At 41.0% G+C, this 18,098-nt stretch overlaps 2 protein-coding genes across 3 annotated transcripts; both read left to right on the top strand.

The window, feature by feature from the left end:
* The first annotated feature begins 560 nt into the window (after positions 1 to 560).
* On the top strand, positions 561 to 4,671 carry ppil6 (peptidylprolyl isomerase (cyclophilin)-like 6). Its single transcript, XM_035144188.2, has 8 exons — positions 561 to 731; positions 813 to 908; positions 1,847 to 2,035; positions 2,487 to 2,549; positions 2,688 to 2,835; positions 3,214 to 3,273; positions 3,392 to 3,527; positions 3,611 to 4,671. The coding sequence occupies exons 1-8, from the start codon at positions 654 to 656 to the stop codon at positions 3,726 to 3,728; spliced, it is 888 nt and encodes a 295-aa protein (XP_035000079.1). The 5' UTR covers positions 561 to 653; the 3' UTR covers positions 3,729 to 4,671.
* A 409-nt stretch (positions 4,672 to 5,080) lies between these two features.
* On the top strand, positions 5,081 to 16,653 carry cd164 (CD164 molecule, sialomucin). 2 transcript variants are annotated; one of them, XM_035143850.2, is made up of 6 exons: positions 5,097 to 5,446; positions 6,175 to 6,246; positions 10,922 to 10,990; positions 11,355 to 11,489; positions 12,649 to 12,717; positions 12,810 to 16,653. In XM_035143850.2, the coding sequence occupies exons 1-6, from the start codon at positions 5,377 to 5,379 to the stop codon at positions 12,983 to 12,985; spliced, it is 591 nt and encodes a 196-aa protein (XP_034999741.2). In that variant the 5' UTR covers positions 5,097 to 5,376; the 3' UTR covers positions 12,986 to 16,653. The 2 variants fall into 2 exon arrangements, with proteins under 2 accessions (XP_034999742.2, XP_034999741.2); XM_035143851.2 differs by lacking the exon at positions 11,355 to 11,489 and having other exon boundaries at positions 5,081 to 5,446.
* Positions 16,654 to 18,098: the final 1,445 nt, after the last annotated feature.

Genomic DNA, 18,098 nt, shown 5'->3' with positions numbered 1-18,098 from the left:
TTTTATTTTTGTGTCATTTTCTGCATTCAAAAATTAAGTGATATTACTGTTGGATATGTGGAGGCTATATGACACATGTCAAAAAACTTTTGAGGACAACATTATGACTTTGCACTGTAACAATGTGCAACAAGTGACAAGTGGACACGTCACTGCATTACCATCTGTACATTCCGGTATTTCCATAAGATGCTGAATAACTCCATGATAGAGTTATTCAGCATCTTATGTAGGATTCAAGGAAAGGATAAAAATGTACATTTGTCCTTTGGTTTATAACAGTTTACTCGGGCACAGTATCAGTCACACTGTAACTGGGAATACAGTCTTCGAGTTCTCATTTATCCACAGACACCAAGATCATGCATATGGATCTGATACATGTGGAGCTTTTCTCAAACTATCTAATAAGCCTTCATGAACCAGTATAATGTGGCAACAATTGCAGCTTCCTTTGATGTCAAACTGTTTAAAGGCAGCTGCCTCCTAGAAACAGTTTGGCATCGAAGACAGCTTCCTTTACATATCAGTGGCAGTTTCTGTTGACACCGGAAGTGCCTCTTCGAGCTGCCGCTGCCACGATTTGCACTTGCCCTTATTGTGGATACGAGGCGATTGTCTACAGACTTTCACTCTTTGAGTGTTCTGCAACCATGCCGTCAAAATCTCACATAGAGATCGTGGGCTTAATTAAAGAAAGTCCTTTCCACGTGGCCAAAAGTATTGCTCAGGTAAAACGGTTTGATTTCTCCAGCTTCTCTCTGATCTGTAGTTTTTCACATGATCACTAACAACAACTCTGTGTGCAACAGGGACTGAAGCAGAAGTTTCCAGAGGCGTTTCTGCGGCCAAGCATTCAAGCTCTGTTTGAGTTGGACTGGGACACATACCTGTGCGAGAAGAAAAGGGTAAGTAACACGTGTGTGCTTTATTTGTTTCGAGTTCAACTTTCAAATCATTCATTAGAGTCCAAGGAGGGAGATTTTCGGGGACAGGGATCTACTGGCAGAAAGTGAATATAAATGTGAACATCTAAATTGTACAAATTGTTGTTTTCTTTACCTTAGAATCATCCCTTTATGTTTAAATACTTGATATCTACATCAGGAGCAACAATTCAACAAAACTAATATGGTAGTGTAATCTGGCATATTATGTAAAAACACCTGTATGGTGCATTACGGGTGTAAAGGGCCTTCCCCTGAAAGTATACAAGTATGTTTAAAGTCTCTAGTAAAGATGTTCTGTAGACATTAGAATATTGACAGTATCAGTAATATATTGCTACTGTATCACTGTTATGTTATCATTGGATTATTTAATTAATATAATTGTATTAATATTATTCATTTGTTTACCAGTAGGTTTAAAAATTAAAATAATAGCATTTTTTTCTATAAACTGATAAAAGTTGTTTTTTTTTTAATCTGAAATATTGTGTAGTAGAAATATTTATTATTAATCGATTTAAATAGTTAACAACAATAATAATATAGTGTATTTTTATAGGCCTTTTTTATACAGGACTTTTCTAACAAAATTACAGAAAAGGACTGGTCGCCCTTCAACCTGTATCTGGGTATAACCTGCTCCAACCACCTCGACTTCAGTACAAGTCCCTCAAAATTATACTTGAGCAAATGTACTCTGTTACATTCAGCCATTACTCTACATCAAATGACTTCATCTGACATGAGTACTGTTATAAACAATGTAGGTGACTGTGTGACATACGGCGCCTCGATGCTCGACTATAGAGCTAAAACCCACCCACGCAACGTAATACTGTTCTAGTGTGACATCGTGGTTATTCTGAAATACTGATTCACAACACTTGTGCTTCAAGGAGCTGCGTGGTGAAGTGTGGCAGTACTCCAGCAGCCTGATGTGCTTCCTGAACGGCAGTCTCCTTGGTGATGAGAAGGATTTTGCCGGCTGGGCAAAGACTCACTGGGATTTTGCTTTGACTCGGCCACCGGCTTTCTATGAGGCTCTAACTGAGGACTACTACACCAAACACCTCCAGAACTCTGGGGTAAGTGAACACCACAGTCACATGAATAACACTGTATGTGGGTACAAAATGGGCACATGAGGGTAGAATTTTCTTTCTGTGGTAGCTTTAGTAATTCATAATTAATTAGATTACCCATAACTTATACTATTTGCACTATTTTTTAACACTTTTTTACTTGCTCGTACAATCATCCTGTGCTACTGATTTTTACTTTATAACATTTTATACAAACCACTAGAGTACATACTCAGAATTTTTATTTAATTCTTTTATTTTTATTCTATTGCTTTTTTAAAAATATTTTTGATTCTCTTGTCTACCTCATTCTGACTTGTCTGCTGCTGTAACTACTCAATAAGTTGTATCTTATCTTATTAATATGCAAGTTATGACTTTTTGTCTCAAGGCTCCAGTCGGTCATCAGTGACTCTCACAAGTAAACAGAAATGTCTCTGTGCTTTCATTGTAGCATCAGTTTGTCTTCATGGACATTGAGATAGCAGGAGAAGCAGCGGGGAGGTTGTTGTTTGAGGTGAGAAAACTCGGACACACTAAGGATCCACATTCATGTGTTTTAACATTGTTTACCACCAGTGGTATGTCAGCCTTTGTGTTTAGAGGTGACTGAGGTTCTCAAGACACATTGTCCTCCTCCTCCTCCCCCCCTCAGCTGTTCTCAGATATATGTCCAAAGACTTCTGAGAACTTTAAGGAGCTGTGCACCGGAGAGCGAGGACTGTCACAGAGCGGCTTCCCACTCTGCTACAAGGGCTCTCTGATTCATCGGGTCGTGCCCAACGGCTGGGTGCAAGGTGGAGGTACTGGTTTTCTTATTCGCTGTTGTGTTTCCCCATTTGTTGTGATTTGCTCTGTAGGGATACTGTAGATGAGAGACCTACATCAATAGTAAATCAGTACTGTAAATGTGAATGGGATTGAGGTGACTGTTATAATGTGGCATTGCAGTGAACTGTCTTTGAGTTTATCCAATTCCTGGCCATCATGTCCATATTTCTACTTTTCTTAAAGAGCATGCTGACCAATCCTTGTTTATATTTGTAAAAGCATCTGAAATCATCAAAGTACGTCACCTAAGTGAGAATGAGAAAGTGTGTCACGGCTGTTTTGGAATATCATTGCACCACTAGACCAGGGTGATACTGGAAAAAAAACAACTGTATCTTTCACTGTTGTAGATATTTATCCAGAAAGTAAAGGCGATGGAGGTGAATCAGTCTATGGACCCACTTTCGAAGGTAAAAACCCATTCTAACAATTTACAGCGACAGTATTTCCATGAGACCACACTGTGCATGTGGAGATTTATGGATTTAATTGTACGATGAAGTTCCCCTGCGGGTTTTCTCCTTTCAGATGAAAGTTTTGCTGTTCCTCACTCGAAGCGAGGCGCGCTCGGGATGGCCAATAAGGGTTCCCACAGCAACGGATCCCAGTTTTACATCACGCTGCAGCCAGCAACTTGGATGGACAGGACCTACGTCGCATTTGGGTTTGTGTAACACATACAGTAATTTTCCTTTTCTGTGCAATCTTCTCTTAAAATGTTAGTCAATGTCTTTGTTTTCATTCTAGACAAGTGGTGGAGGGTGCTGATGTCCTCAAGAGATTGGAGGAGGTCCAGACTTGCAATGAAAGACCAAACTATGAATGTAGAGTTACGGATTGTGGAGTATTAAAACTCCAAGAATGAAGATGAAGTTGAAGCAGCCAAATAAACCCTAAGATATATGTAACTAACACAAATGTAAAAAAGTATTTTATTTAATTGTAAATTGTCACTTAGTTTCTCGTTAAGTAAGTTTTGTGTCCTTGTCTTCTAGCTTTCTTAAGTGGTCCTAAATAAATCTGTGGATGTGATAGACATTATTACACCTGTATAAAGTTTTATTTGCATTTTTTTTAAAGTTACATTTAATAACATCGATCAAGATAGAACAGATAAACAGATAAAGTTAGACGTTTCGTTGACACTGCTGTCACCTGCTGTTCATATTTAGTAACAGCAACAATTCTTCCATAAACAAAATAGATAAATAAATAAATAATAATAATACAGGTTTACATTTAATCTGATGAGAATATAATTAACCTATAAATCAGTATCATAAATTATCAGACGTTCAATAATTTATAAACATTGCAAGGCATTAGATAAATACTTGAATTTATTTTTTAACCTAATGTCTAATGAACATGTATTTTTAAAGAGGTTAAATTAACCTATTTTTAAAGAGGTTAAATTAACTAATTAACTAAGGTTGGGGTTAAGATGTGAATTGTGGTTAGGTTAAGGTTAGAGTTAGGCTTGAATTGGTCATGGTTAAGGTTAGGGATAGGTTTTGGTTAGGCTGTCCACATTGAATGGAAGTCAATGCAAAGTCAGGATAGCTGCGGAAACTTATGAGTATGTGTTTATGTACTTGTGCTCATATCGAAGTGAGGACATTTTGGGGTAAGTTAGGACATTTGGGCTGGTCTTGACTTTTTTCATGGGGCTGTTTAAGGGGTTAGACTCGCTTTTAGTGTTAGAATCAGGTTAAGGTCAGAGTTAACCAGAACCAAGAAGAGGTTGGTCCAGCTCTAGCAGCTCTGCAGTGGCTGCCTGTTACACACAGGATTGACTTCAAGGTTCTCCTCCTCAGATCCTTTTTATCTCCCTTTCTTTTCATAATTTGAACATGCTTTTTTTGTATGTGTCTTAAAATGTATTCTCTTCTTGCTTTGAATTTCATTTGTATTTCATGTAAAAGAACTTTGAGCTGCTATACAAATAAAGTTTATTATTATATTATTATTATATAGTTTGGTTTATTTAATGGTGATGGTTAAGGTTTGAGTATGAGACTGTAGACTGAGACAGAGGGACAATAACATAAGTCTATTAGAATAAAGGTGAGACTTGAGTTGGTCCAGGTTAAAGTTGATAAGGTTGATGAACGGAAGTCAAAGCAAAGTCCTGACGAGGATGACTGTGCAAAAACCAACTAAGTATCATCATCCACTTTCGCTTCTCTGCTGCTCTTCTTCCTCTTCTTCTTCCTCTTCTTCTTCCTCTTCCTCCTCTTCTTCTTCTTCTTCTTCTTCTTTCTTCCTTTTGACGTGTCCGTGGATCACGTCCTCTCCACGCCCCCCCACCATGAGAAAGTGCCACATGACCTGTCAAGTAGGAAGTGGAGCTCTCACCACCACCACCAACACATCCAGCAGCAGCAGCAGCACCGAGCGGAGACCGAAGACGAGGCTGAAGCCGCTCAACCTTTCGCCCGGTGCCACTCGACGTTCCCCCACCCGGACACACACACACGTTTCCAGGCAGAGCAGCGATCTTGTCCGCAGTCATGTACGTGAAGCTGCTGCTTTTCGCCGCAGTCGTGGCTCTCGCTGTCGCACCAGCCGCGGCGGACTCCGGTAAGTTTGCGGACCCCCACCCCCCCTCTCTCTCTCCGCGCGGAGCTAGCGGCTAGCCACAGCCGGCCGTGTCCCCTCAGCTCGGGGAAGACACCGCCGACCGCACCAGTGTTTACTTCCCTCTGGCGTGTGCCTCCATTTGTCGGCCACGGCAGAAACAATTAGACGTGTCGCTTCCTCGTTGGACGGTTGTCGTCTCCCTCCCTTTTTTTATTTTAAGCTTTCACAATCAATACCACGTTCCTCTGAGCGACTTGACAGTTTGGTCTCCACGCTGGACAGTGGCTCTCAAGTTGTGAGGACCAGCTAACGCGTTAGCCACCTAGCATGTACAGCAGAGAGTCCTAAAGTCACATTGTGTAGCTGCTGTGTGTGTGTGTGTGTTTTGTGTTCGTGTTTGTGTGTGTTTGTGTTTGTGTGTGTGTGTGTGTGTGTGTGTGTGTGTGTGTGTGTGCGTGTGAGTCAGATCCAGTAGATCAGGTAGCACAGACCAGATCAACTTGTTATGCAACAGCCTCTACACGACACACGCCTAACCCTGTGTTGTGTCCTTTAACACAGTCTATGGTTGTTCAAATCCACGACCCTGTGTTATCACATGTCGTATGATGACAGATTTCAGAGCCCGTTTTCCAGAGCAGCCTCTGGAAAATCTACTTTCGTTTTCTTACCACATGCAGGAATTCCCCCAACTCTACATAAATCTAATACATGTTTCTTCTTTGCAGATAAATGTTCCAAGCTGACATGTGCTACGTGCACGGCCACTGAAGACTGTCTCTGGGTCAACTGCACAACATGTGAGTATCTGTGTTAAATGTGTGGCAGCAGGGCTGTGGACGGAGAGGCACAGGTTGCCCTTTGTGTGCCAATTGTCCAGACAGCTGAGCTGCTTGGAGACATGATTCTTGGGTATGTGGAGGGAATGTACGGCAGTGGATGCTGACTTTTAGATGATGTTATCTAAATTTTCCTAAAAGGACGCAGCTGTGCCGTAGTCGTCTGGCAACGCGGACCGGCTCTGTGGATCTGGACAGGCTGGTGTGGGAGTAGATTATTATCTCCTTTGTTTATTAGTTAGCAGGAACCCAGTAGTACATTTAGGTGTTGATCCATTTTCTTATTTGTTTTCTTTTTCTTTAACATTGCGAGATACTGTGTTTTTGACATTTTCACAGATTTCCCAGGAAATAATTCTTTGATCTTGATGGAAAATATAGGCACTGATGATCTGGATCATCTATCACATGAACAAAACAGTGGTGATGATTTCTCATCAGGAACAATGTTTTCCAATATTTCAATCAAGATACACTGACTTGTCACTGTAGGGTGAGGGGTCTAGGTCGGGAGATTCATCACTAAATATATAACTCATTGTAATGCAGATGACGCAAAGCTAGATGGTCATATCTTTTTAACATTTAAGTCTCATGTCTGATTGTGGTATTTTTCTGCCCTTTGAGTATGTCTCTGTGCGGCCATTCTGTAATTTCATTATGTTAATGGCAATATCTGTCTAAACATAACTTCTCTGAATATGAGAAAGCTCTCAGACATTACTACAGATGGAGAAATATGCTGCCGTGGTATTTTTCATAAATTTGAAGTCGGCTGTTTGTGGTCAGAAATGTGCATATATTCGATAAAAGGCGTTGCCATATCAAATCTATGGCAGATTGTTTCCTGTGTCAACTGCTCTCTATTCACCGCATGCGACCCCGAGAGGAGTGGGTGTTAGCATGTTGTTCTCAGGGATTGGAAATCATGTTACAAGTTTTGCAGATAAAACAGATAAGTCAACATTGTTTTATCCGCAGGTCTGTCATAAGTTCACTCCGGTTAAATCTCAGCTTTGTCACCCAAGTTCACTCCGCAGATATTAATACAATTGAGTGATAAACCTGTGTGATCGTTGGTTCGACAGCATCTGGACGAATCCTGCACCTTGTAGGTGAAAATCCTTTACGAGTGCTGGTTTACGTTTGTCTCAGCTCAGTATGAGACGCACTCAGGTCTCGTGTGATCGTGAAGAAGATGAGCAGGAGAGGAAGCGAGGGGATGTGTGGCAGGAAGCCTGCAATATCGTCACGCCAGGCAACAGAGGGACGGACAGGAAACAGTGTGCAGATAAGAAAGCAGATTAGTTTCAGATGCCTTGTTATTCTCATAATTTATGCCTCGGGTGCAGTCTAAGACAAGGGTGTGCTTAGTTGTCATTAAGCCTGAAGCAGTAGAGATCATGTAACTTGTGTTGTCTCAACTGTTACAAGTTGATTAATCCAAAATCAGTTCCTGGATCAGTTTACAACTCGAGCACAAGTTGTTTTAGCTCTCATGGGAGTGGACCTGTTTGACAACTTCACCAGTGAGAAGCTTTGATTCCCTTCAGGACAAAGCTACGTTGAGATTTCATGACCCCCCCACCCCCTTCCTGCTTTGTCTCTGAATTTTGAACTGTCCTCTGGTGAGTCTAATGATTCATTAAGTGGTTGAACAGGACAGGCAACATGACAATTATTTACATCTCCTCTGAGCCAAGAGGGATGGAATGGTTAAGCTCAACGTACTTCAGGAGGAAATGAAATCCCCCACCCACAGAAATAAAAAATGTAAATTAAAAACAAATATATCAAGATCTGTTCTCTTACTGAGATTATTATCATTTGATAGCTTTTAATCTGTATATTCTATACATATGTTTTTTTTTTCTTCAAAAGATTTGATGAGCAGTTTTAAGATTTTTACTAATCCATAGTTTAGTGTCTCTACTGCTGGCTTCCCAAAGACAAGTGCAATTACACACCAGGACAAACAAGTCACACCACCCTTACCATACAGGATACAGGCAGTCACTATAGTGCAGATCACCACTGACTGCTTTCCTCCCACACGCACGCACACACACACACACACAAATGTAAGACTACAGCAACAGCCTTTCACAAGCTCAAGAATAGATCCACTATTCGATGTGAACTCAGCTCAAACCGAAACAGTTGGCTCTGGCCAGTTGAGATGCTCCTTGCAGAAGCACAGCGTAACCCCGCTGCTGCCGCCGGCTCACGCCTACCACATTGTCATTACCAGATTTATCTTTGGTTTAGGAAATTTGTGTAAACAAGCCTGTGGCGTCGCAGCCTGTTGCTTAGACGCTCAACAAACTTGACACGTGTACACACAAGTTCCGTCGTACTGGACGCACTGTGGTTTGTGACAAAGCTTGTGGAGCCCTGAGGCGGTTTTCTGGGGTAAATTGAGCCCTTCAGGCGTTTCACTTGCACCACCGACTTGGAGCCGTGGACATGCCTCGTGGTGGTGATGATGTCACCAGCTTGGGAAAGGGTGAGAGCTGGTCCTACCTTTCACAGCTGCCTGCAAGATAACAGACCTCTGACCCATTGGAGAGTGGAAAAAAAAAAAACTCCTCACAGTTTGAACATACAGTACATAGACGTCAGAAAGAAGGATTGTATTTATATAGGTGACTTTAACACAGGCAACACTGTCAGAATGACTTTTTCTTACTTTACTTTCCCTTCTTGAGTCAAAAATGTCTGAGGCCATTTATTTGTGCGGATTTCCCTTCCTGCTGAATGGGAAATGGTGAGAACTCATGTAAAACGTATGTTTAAAAACAGGGAGAAGCTGCTCCATCAAAGAGAAACCGTTATGGAAATAATAATAAACTTGATTTATAAATACAGTCACAAAACATTAATATACAGTATTAAAACAATAATAATAAAATAATAAATCAGTCAAGGCATATAACTGGTGTACTAGAATTATTAAAATACTTTTTATTTTGAAGATATATTTTAAGGAGTGATTAAAAAGATGTCCCTGATTCTTCAAGTGTCAGATCCTTGGGCAGGGATTTCATGGTGACAGCAGTAGCCAATAAACATTTAAAAAATCTTCTCAAGGCCACTGCACAAAGATACACAACCTGATACTAGGACCATAAAACAAATCCCTCTGAGCTGTGGAAAGTGTGGGCGAGTCATTTTTGACCCTATTTGGAGACGACCGAAAGACGTTTTCAACAATGGCTGCAGCGAAGTTGATGTCGGTGTGTCTGTAATTTATGAGCGGCCATCTGGCGGGAGTCATTAGGTGTGGTCTGTATTATCATACAACAGGAAGGGAAGGCCTTTTTACAGCACCAGGTGCACCTCACTGAGTGGACTCTGCTCCCTTTATGGCGTATTTGAGATGATAATGCCCCTGAATGCTCAGAGAGATTTTTAATATCAACACAAGGAAGAGTTCAACGTCCTCCTTCCCTGTTGCCAGATTCAACCAATATTTCTGAGAAAGGGTCTTTTCATTTTAGGTTCAGTACCTGTATAACAACATTCCACAGAAGCCTGAGACAAGTGAAGACAAAGATGTGTTTACCGTCTTCTCGTTTCTGCGTCCTTGTCCAGAAAGAACTGGATTCTGATGATTTTGATGAGTCCTGGAATAAATGAGGTTAAAGATGGCCTTTGTCTAAAGAAGAAGAGATGTGTTAAAGGCAAATAACTTTCCAAATAATAATGTTCCCTCAACCCAAAGACATTCAGTTTCAAGAAAAAGCATCAAATCCTGAAACTGAAATAATCTGTTTTCTAGTTTATTTTCTGTCAATTTTTAAATCGACCATTCGTTTCAACTTTAACGTTTTTTTATTGAAAAATTACATAAATTACACTATTTCGAGTTTGAATGATAATTTTTTCCAGTTAAAACAAATGTACCCGTGTGGATGTCTGTAGTAAAGATTGCAATACAATCTAGGGACAGTTGATTCAAGCTTGCATAACAGCAGGAAAGTAAATATCTTATAGCTGGGTGTGAAAAGACTCTATAGTCACAAGGTGCTGACATGTCATGAATCATGAGTTCTACGCTGTGACACAGGCCCAGTTGTTCCACTGGAAGACAAATAAACTGACACAACTAGTTGGTCATTTAATCTCACTATAGTAAATTCATAAATCTTTTAATTTCCAAAAAGTTTTTTAGATGAATTAGAGAAATTTATATCATTGCTACATCTGTGTCTCGACTTCCTCTGTTTGTGTATTTGGGACTGGCAAGACTCCATCGCAGGGCAAAGTCCCTTCCTGTTGTGGTTAATTAGTAAACAGATTATAAAATACAACATCGTACAAAGATGATCAAAATATGACTCAGCAGACCAGCAAAATGCAGAAGTGTAATGTAATCTCTTACATTTTCCTCAAGAACAACTTGAATGCAGTACAATAATTCAGTATTTTAATTATTTGATGCTACTTTATGCTAAGAGACAGGAAATAAAACCAAGCGTTTCAAACAGAGACTGAAAAGGGGAGCTGCAGCAATGTATGAGTAAAATTGTGTTTTCTGGACTTTTCAAGTCGGAACCCAAATTCAAATTATGAACCTGAACATGGCCATAAAATGTCTCCTCCTTTTAATTCATGAATCTTTGGTCTGTTTCAGCATTTTTTGGCTGTCTCAATGCAACTCTTCTGGCAGGAAACGATTCCTGCTCCAACGCTACCTGCGCAGGTAAGTCTAACAGCAATATTAAAGTGGGTACTTAATTTGTTTTTCATTAACAGTTTTCTTAGGCCCTAAGAGAATCAGCAGACTTCATATTTGTTGAAAAAAACCTATACACTTTCTGCAGATTCTGTTTGGGTCTAGCTATGCTCTAACTAAGGTGTCAGTTAACCGTCAGTTTCAGCGTTTTGGATCCGTCTTCCCTCTGTCTTCTTTGTTTGTGTCCAAGAGACATCTAACATTATTTCCCTCCTGCCTCAGTGAAATGCTGAGGGGGTGTTGTGTCGTTTCTGTGCATAACTTTGATGTTTGGTTGGTGTCTCTTGCTTTTCCCCATTACAACCTGTCTTGGTGTTGGCTCTCTGTCCAGCTTCGGAACCTACTCCAACAACCAAGGCTTCGACTGTCGCTCCATCTCCGACTTCTTCCCAACCCCTTACAACCCCCACTGCCCCTGTTGTCACGACCGCCTCTAACAGCAGCACCTCTGCTCAGCCCACCACAGGTAACCAGTGCCAGAAAACCTCTGCTACTCCCTGTTGAAGTCTGCGTCGCTCTATATACAAGGTTTTAAGTGGTTGTTAGGAGTTTTGGGATATTTTTTGAAGCAATTGAATTCAGTTCATTTATTCTATAATCATCTCTCTATGGAGTATTTGTTTTTGATAGTGGAAGTGGCCTTTATTCCCTTATTGGATTCAGTTTGCATTCAGAAGTAATTTGTGAGAAACAAAGCCTTAGGTTTAGTTTAGTTTAGTTTAGTTCATTTCAACAAAGGTTAGTAATTGTTTTAAGGGTTGGCGGGGTTAGGGTTGGGTTAGGGTGTCACCCGTGAGACCAGGGTTTGATTCCCGACAAGCCGAAGGTCATCTGAGGCGTTTTCTCCTCCTTCTCTTTCTCGTGATTATTTCAGTGTCAAAACAAACTGAACAGACAGTATCACAATGTTTTCATTTACAGCTTGAAAATAGTAAACACACAGAGCTTCCCTTTTGTTTAATCATCACTGCAATCCTGTGTCGGATTGGTGCCGGTAGTTGAGGTAGGTGCTGTGCCTGCGATGCATATGCTCACTTTCGAGTGCACGTGACACGACGACAAAGAGTTCAATACAACGGAACATTGTCTGCAAAGGCAGTTCTGCTATTTGATGAAATGGGAGAGAACGTAGAAGAGAGACACTGAAACTTGTATCGTATTGATGTTAGAATCAATCTTCAAAAATGAGACAGAGTATCTGTAGTATTGATATTTGGAATTGATCCTCCTGCAAGGTGTGGCCAAGAATGCATCAGATTTGAAAAGAGGGAAATAAGCCTTTCTAATGTGAGATTTATCAAAAATGCCACTGAGTGATATCTCATCTGCCCGGGTGAGTTTTAATCTATTTTGGTGAGCTGCCCAAGTAGAGCCTACGTATGTGACACACGCTGGAGACGTGCTGTTCAGTTGTGGCATTCGTGCAGGGAGTGTCAAGTAAGTGCCGGCATCAATAATAGGAGTTTATAAGCCCGAAGGCTCATAATTCAGTTGCCCTAGTTCAGTTCTGTTGCTCTTACGTCGCCAAATCTACCAGAAATCAAAGTTTAAGGATTACAACTTGAAATTAGTCAAATAAACGTACTGGGGTCAAGGTAAATGTATGTTTTCTAACTCTACTACAGAAAATGGAACCGTCATTGTCACCACTCCGAGCAGTAACACCTCCATCCCCACTACATCGGCTTCTTCAAGTAAGTCTGATAGTGCAAGAACGTTTTAATTCCTGCCCTGTAAATGGATATAAACCAGGGTATCTCATCTCCGTTCTCCTTCGCTCTCACAGATGGAACCATCACAAGTACCACGCCGGTCTCCCCGACCCCGGCCTCTCAAAAGAATGCCACCTTTGATGCCGCGAGCTTCATCGGCGGAATAGTGCTGGTGCTGGGCCTGCAGGCGGTGATCTTCTTCCTCTACAAATTCTGCAAGTCCAAGGACCGCAACTACCACACCCTTTGAAGCAGCATCACGGTTGGATCGGCATCACCGGCCCCGTCCCCGCCAAACTCTAACCTCCCGGAGAAGACTCCCCACTCGGCACGCACTCATCACACGCTCACCACGGCGAACTCAAACAGTGTTTTCAAGCAGTTTTTTTTTTTCATGTTTGTGCCACTTGTGATTTCGGCCTGCATTAGTGCTGCTGTAGTCGGTGTGGAGGCACCCACGCATGCCTGTATGTATGATAAATAACATTGCACCAACATGTACAGTATACAGATCCCTAGTGATATGGCATTTAAGCCTTGAGCATATGGATTACATCACGTGTTAGCTACTACCCACCTCCATCGTGCTGTTAGTCATCCTGCGAAAGACCATTTTCCAGCGAACTGAGGCGGCTGGTGTTATTTACGGCCCCTCTCCTCACCACATGAGTCAAAAGGACCAGCAGTAGCTTTCAGTGATGCCTGGGAGGAGGAGCATTTACAGCATCCTCTCAATTTTTTGATTTGGAAACACTGTTTGAGTTCACAGCTTTTCTTAAAATGTGACGATGGCGATGATTCAGTATTGCTTTCACCCTGTCGAGTCGTGGGCAGGTTCCCCCCCCCCCCCCCTTCATGCAGCTGTATCCTATATATGTGTTCATAGATGATGTAAAAGAGGTGGGGTTACTTGAAGAGGGGATAAAAAGCATCACCCAATCATCTAATATCAGGAACAACGGCGATCCCTCTGGTAAACAGTCTTATTTCGATGGACGTCTCCCTTGGCATTTCGGAGTGCGGTGCGTTTTCTGCAGTTGAATTCCCAGCGGAGATCTCTCACCCAATAGGAGTTGTTAAAATGTCACCAACTGCCAGTGGAGCGGCACAATGCAATAAATTATGTATTAAGTTCATTTCCCAGCCATTAATCTCCCTTATGATCCTTACTGGCATCAAATCTTACCCGCGCGGAGCTGCCCCCTTGCTTTCTGTGAAGTAGCCGAAAAAAGGGGGGAAAATGAACGATTGTAGAATATTTCAGAAGTGTTATTAATTAATGTGTTTAAAATAGAGTGGGTGGGGGGGCTTGAAGAAAATGGCGTGCACCTTTCTTGATGTGGACAGTGATAGCAGTGAAGTGCCTTTAATGTCCAGTATGAGGAAGAGGACGAGTCTCTTCTTCCTGTTTGAGGCCCCTGAGTGTTGTCACGAGTTTGTCGGTGAGCTGTGAGATCCGAAGTATCAGCAGCTGGACTGAAGAGCCTTTTATTGGTGGAAGTATAAGGTAGATGTCACTCGAGGGCCTCGATCAGCCGAGATTGAAGATTTTCCCTATGAGTAGAAGACGGTATTCAGTGCATGGTCTTCTTCTCACTGACTGTGACCTTGTAAAAGTAGATGATTAATAGATTTGAAGGTACTCTCTGGTTCGTAGCTCCTAACACACCCCAAAAACCCCAACCCTGTGTTCATGTTTCAGGACTCAGTTGTGTATCAAATTGTGTTTAGTGTAAAAACAGGAGACCATGAGGATATTTCAAGACACTATTAGGAGCTATGAATCCTTGAGTGTACCTTTTTTTTTTTTTAAAAACATAATTTAAAAGCTTGAGTTGAGGTTGAAATGTCGGGACCGTGGTTCGGTCCAATGAGCGTCGCACCTCTTGATTCCTGACTTCGCCATGCAAGTGAGAAGATTGCTGATGGAGTGCAAAATTGCAACAACTAAGTGGCCAGGCTAATGTCGACGTCGCTAATTAGCTTGCTGCTAACAGTGTGATGTTTTTTTCTTGTTTTTTTTTTGTCTCTCCTGTACATAGCCACATCCTGCTTACGTTTATTTCCTGGGTTTCACCGTAAGGAAAAGGCTAAATGAAGGAGCGTTGATCAGAACATTTTTGCTTGTGCCAGCTCGTCAGTGTCAAGAATATTTGTGTTTCATTATTGCATGCTGAATGCTTGGAGTTGTGATTTCCCCCCCCCCTTACATTTGCATATGCTCTTAAGGGGTTGGACACACTTTGAAAACCACTCTGATTATTTGTGATTTGCCCATATGCTAGTTTAAATAGAATGCCTTGAAACCGTGTGCATTAAGCCAAAGTCCTCAGTTTTGGCATGGTGGAGTTTAAACATTGCACTGACGAGCTTTGTTTTGTAACGTTGTCTTTGGAAATGTTTTTCGTGATTCAACCCAAAAAAAACGAGAAAAAAAAAAAGAATCGGATGCTTGTACAAATACTCAGTCTTGAATATGAACTAGATAATGGATGAATAGTTTTGTATGATCGTGAGGAATTCTAAATTAATGAGAGCAGATTTGTTTTTCCTGTTTCCTGCATAATTTAGGGTTACGTGTTTTCTGCTGCTCACCATTGACACGCCTTTTTAACCTACGGTCACCTGGTGGCATTTAGGCTACAGCCCAAAGACCCATGTATGAGAAGAGCAGGCTACAAAGTTTTGCCTTAGCTGCACCCAGCATCATCACCCCCGCATGAGGAGGCCCCTGCGCCCCCAAAACTTGATGTTTGGGTTTAATACAAAGCCATTGAGTGACCACTAACTCCAGTCACAGTGCTCTTTGCTTTCGACATGGTAGCTGCATTCCTCAGCGTCACACATCACATGTTGACATTATTGTGGTGTTTCAAAACACGTTTGTCATCCATGGAAACCAATAGACGTCCATTGTGCTGCCTCCGTGCAGCTTCCTCCTACAAGTCACTCAGTCCTTGCACCTCTTAAGGAAAAGTGCCTTATTCAGTTGATATCCATATACAGTGTAGTTGTGAAGTGATTATGCCACACCTATTAAATACCAATGGGACTCAGCACTTTCAGACCCCTGTGAAGTGGTTTTCTGTGTCGTATTCTGCTTGATTATGTCTCGTCACGCTCGGCCTTAAACTCCTTGATCAAATCCACCGAGCATTCACTGGTGACGAGCTGTCTGGGAATTTATCAGGTTGAAAAGTGAAGACTTGTTGGATGTACTCTGAAACTTTGCTGAGTTTTGACCCAAACCATAAAAGATTAATATCAAATTGATGTGAATGGCTTTTGTTTGGCAAATGTTTCCTTCCAGATCGGGCCTGGTTGTGTCCTTGACAACTCGTCACTCGCTCATTGTGATACAATCCCTCATTGATCACAGCTCCAGACTTCTGGTGTTCTCTGCTGCAACATCTTCCTCCATAATGCAAACTGTCACATGATAACTTGAACTCCACTCTGGATGTAACTTTCAATTATCACATTGAATGTCTTGTTTATTTTTTAATGAAAAATTCTTCTTGGTCCTGGAGGACTCTCCTATCGGTTTTCAGTCTCGCAGTGTTCGCTTCCAAGAGCAACGAGTAACAGGCTTTTTTGATTCCCTCCTTTTGCCTTGTGACTTTCTTGTTATGTAGTGCCATGTTATTTTTTTTAATAGGCCGTCAGTCTTGTAGGTACGAATTTTCTGCTTTGCTCCAAACCCACTTTAACACACACACACACACACACATCAATATGTAGACACTCGCAGGTGCCACAATGTCTCCCGAATTGTTTTGTGCCTATTTTGTGCCCATATTTTAGCTTTTTTTTTTTCTCCCTCCTTTTTCTTACAATTTTTTTTTTTTGCCTTGTTTTCTAGTGTTGCCTTTAGTTTCACAATGTTAAATCAATAAAGTTTGAATATTGTTAAACAAATGACTGCATTCACCTTTTATTTAACAGCAGTGTCAACTTTCCAGGAGCTCCTAATTTACATGACAAATCACAAGTGGGACAAACAGCCGGGTCTCCGCGTAAAGGCTCCATCACCATGGTTACAATTGAACATCTAGTTGCCCGGACAACAGAAGGTATCAAGTTCAGGCTTTGCTTTGTCTTGCTGTGTGTTTGTAGTGAGGTCAACAGGTTCTCCCGTTAAAAGATACATTTCATACTAGTATAGACATGTATAAATATCCCAAAATCCATCACTCCTTACCCACAGCATCTTAAACTAGCAAAAGATCTATTATCATATTTATATTTTGACGCTTTTGCACAGAATCCGACTGGATGTTTATGCTGATCAAACCCTTGCATTGCAAATGTAATGTGTTCAATGAAAAGGAATGGCCCCATTAACAGTTCCACTATTGTATAACAATATCATTAGATCATCATTACTCATGTATTGATGCGTCAGGAGTTACTGTTGTACTTGGTTGAGCAATTTCTTTATACAGGACTGCAACCAATTGTTTTTGGTTTTTGATTATGTATTAATCTGCGGATTTTCTTTATCAATTATTAATGGTTTGGTTTTTGAAACAAGAAAATTGTGAGAAAGTCACAATCACCCAGAGGTCAAAGTGAAACCTTCGAATATCTTGCCCAACCTCCAGTCTCATAAGTTTATAATGATCAAAACTCTTTTTTCCAATAATTCGCTATTATCTGAAAAATCTGTTACATTTTTTTTGTCGTTAATCTCTTGCACCCTGTTTTAGAAATTCTTGATAAATTTGATGTATTTGTGTCGTCTTCATTTTTGGACTGTAAACGTTTCACTGTAGCTGTTAATGGAGTAGAAATATTAAGTGTAATGGAATAAAAATAAAAAACTTAAGTTCAAGTACATTAAACTTACAGTACTTGTGTAAAACTACTTACTGGTGGAGTTGGTTTCATATTTACCTGAGTGGTGTCTTATCGAACTCCCAACAACATTCCAACTTTAATAGTTTGTTTGTTTTTTTAACATGATGTTACTCACTTAAGTTTTACCTTCGTCTCATGCCCTTGTATCTGATTGTGTTATTTAATGCGTTTGGAGTCTCTTGAAAAAAAGACTAAGATAATTTAAAGGTATAACCAGATTCCTGTTGACATATTTTGTATATTTTTCTTCTTGTGAAATACTTGAACCAATCCTAGAAGCAACTACTCACAGCTCATGCCTACTAGGCCATGATATCTGTTGCAGGGTTACCAATAGACACTGTTTCATTTTGAGGCCTCACAAGCCAAAACAAATTGAGGACCATGCTCCACCCGTTAAAACAGTGGAGTTCATGGAGACACTAGTGCCCCCCTTTGGCCGATACACATACTGTTAGCCCCAGAGTCATTTACAGTATGTGGTCACAGCTTTTACAGAAGTC

This window comes from Hippoglossus stenolepis, chromosome 20 (assembly GCF_022539355.2).
Source record: "Hippoglossus stenolepis isolate QCI-W04-F060 chromosome 20, HSTE1.2, whole genome shotgun sequence".
Classification (NCBI taxonomy): Eukaryota; Metazoa; Chordata; class Actinopteri; order Pleuronectiformes; family Pleuronectidae; genus Hippoglossus; species Hippoglossus stenolepis.
Note: the sequence above shows the minus strand (reverse complement) of the source record. Positions and strands in the feature narration are given on the sequence as shown.

Bases quoted from the DNA above. Each gene is read 5' to 3' on its own strand.
- ppil6 (XM_035144188.2), top strand. From the start codon at position 654: ATGCCGTCAAAATCTCACATAGAGATCGTGGGCTTAATTAAAGAAAGT. The intron at 909-1,846 runs GTAAGTAACACG...TTGTGCTTCAAG, and splicing joins ACCTGTGCGAGAAGAAAAGG to GAGCTGCGTGGTGAAGTGTG. The intron at 2,036-2,486 runs GTAAGTGAACAC...CTTTCATTGTAG, and splicing joins AACACCTCCAGAACTCTGGG to CATCAGTTTGTCTTCATGGA.
- cd164 (XM_035143850.2), top strand. From the start codon at position 5,377: ATGTACGTGAAGCTGCTGCTTTTCGCCGCAGTCGTGGCTCTCGCTGTC. The intron at 6,247-10,921 runs GTGAGTATCTGT...GGTCTGTTTCAG, and splicing joins CTGGGTCAACTGCACAACAT to CATTTTTTGGCTGTCTCAAT. The intron at 10,991-11,354 runs GTAAGTCTAACA...CTCTCTGTCCAG, and splicing joins CTCCAACGCTACCTGCGCAG to CTTCGGAACCTACTCCAACA.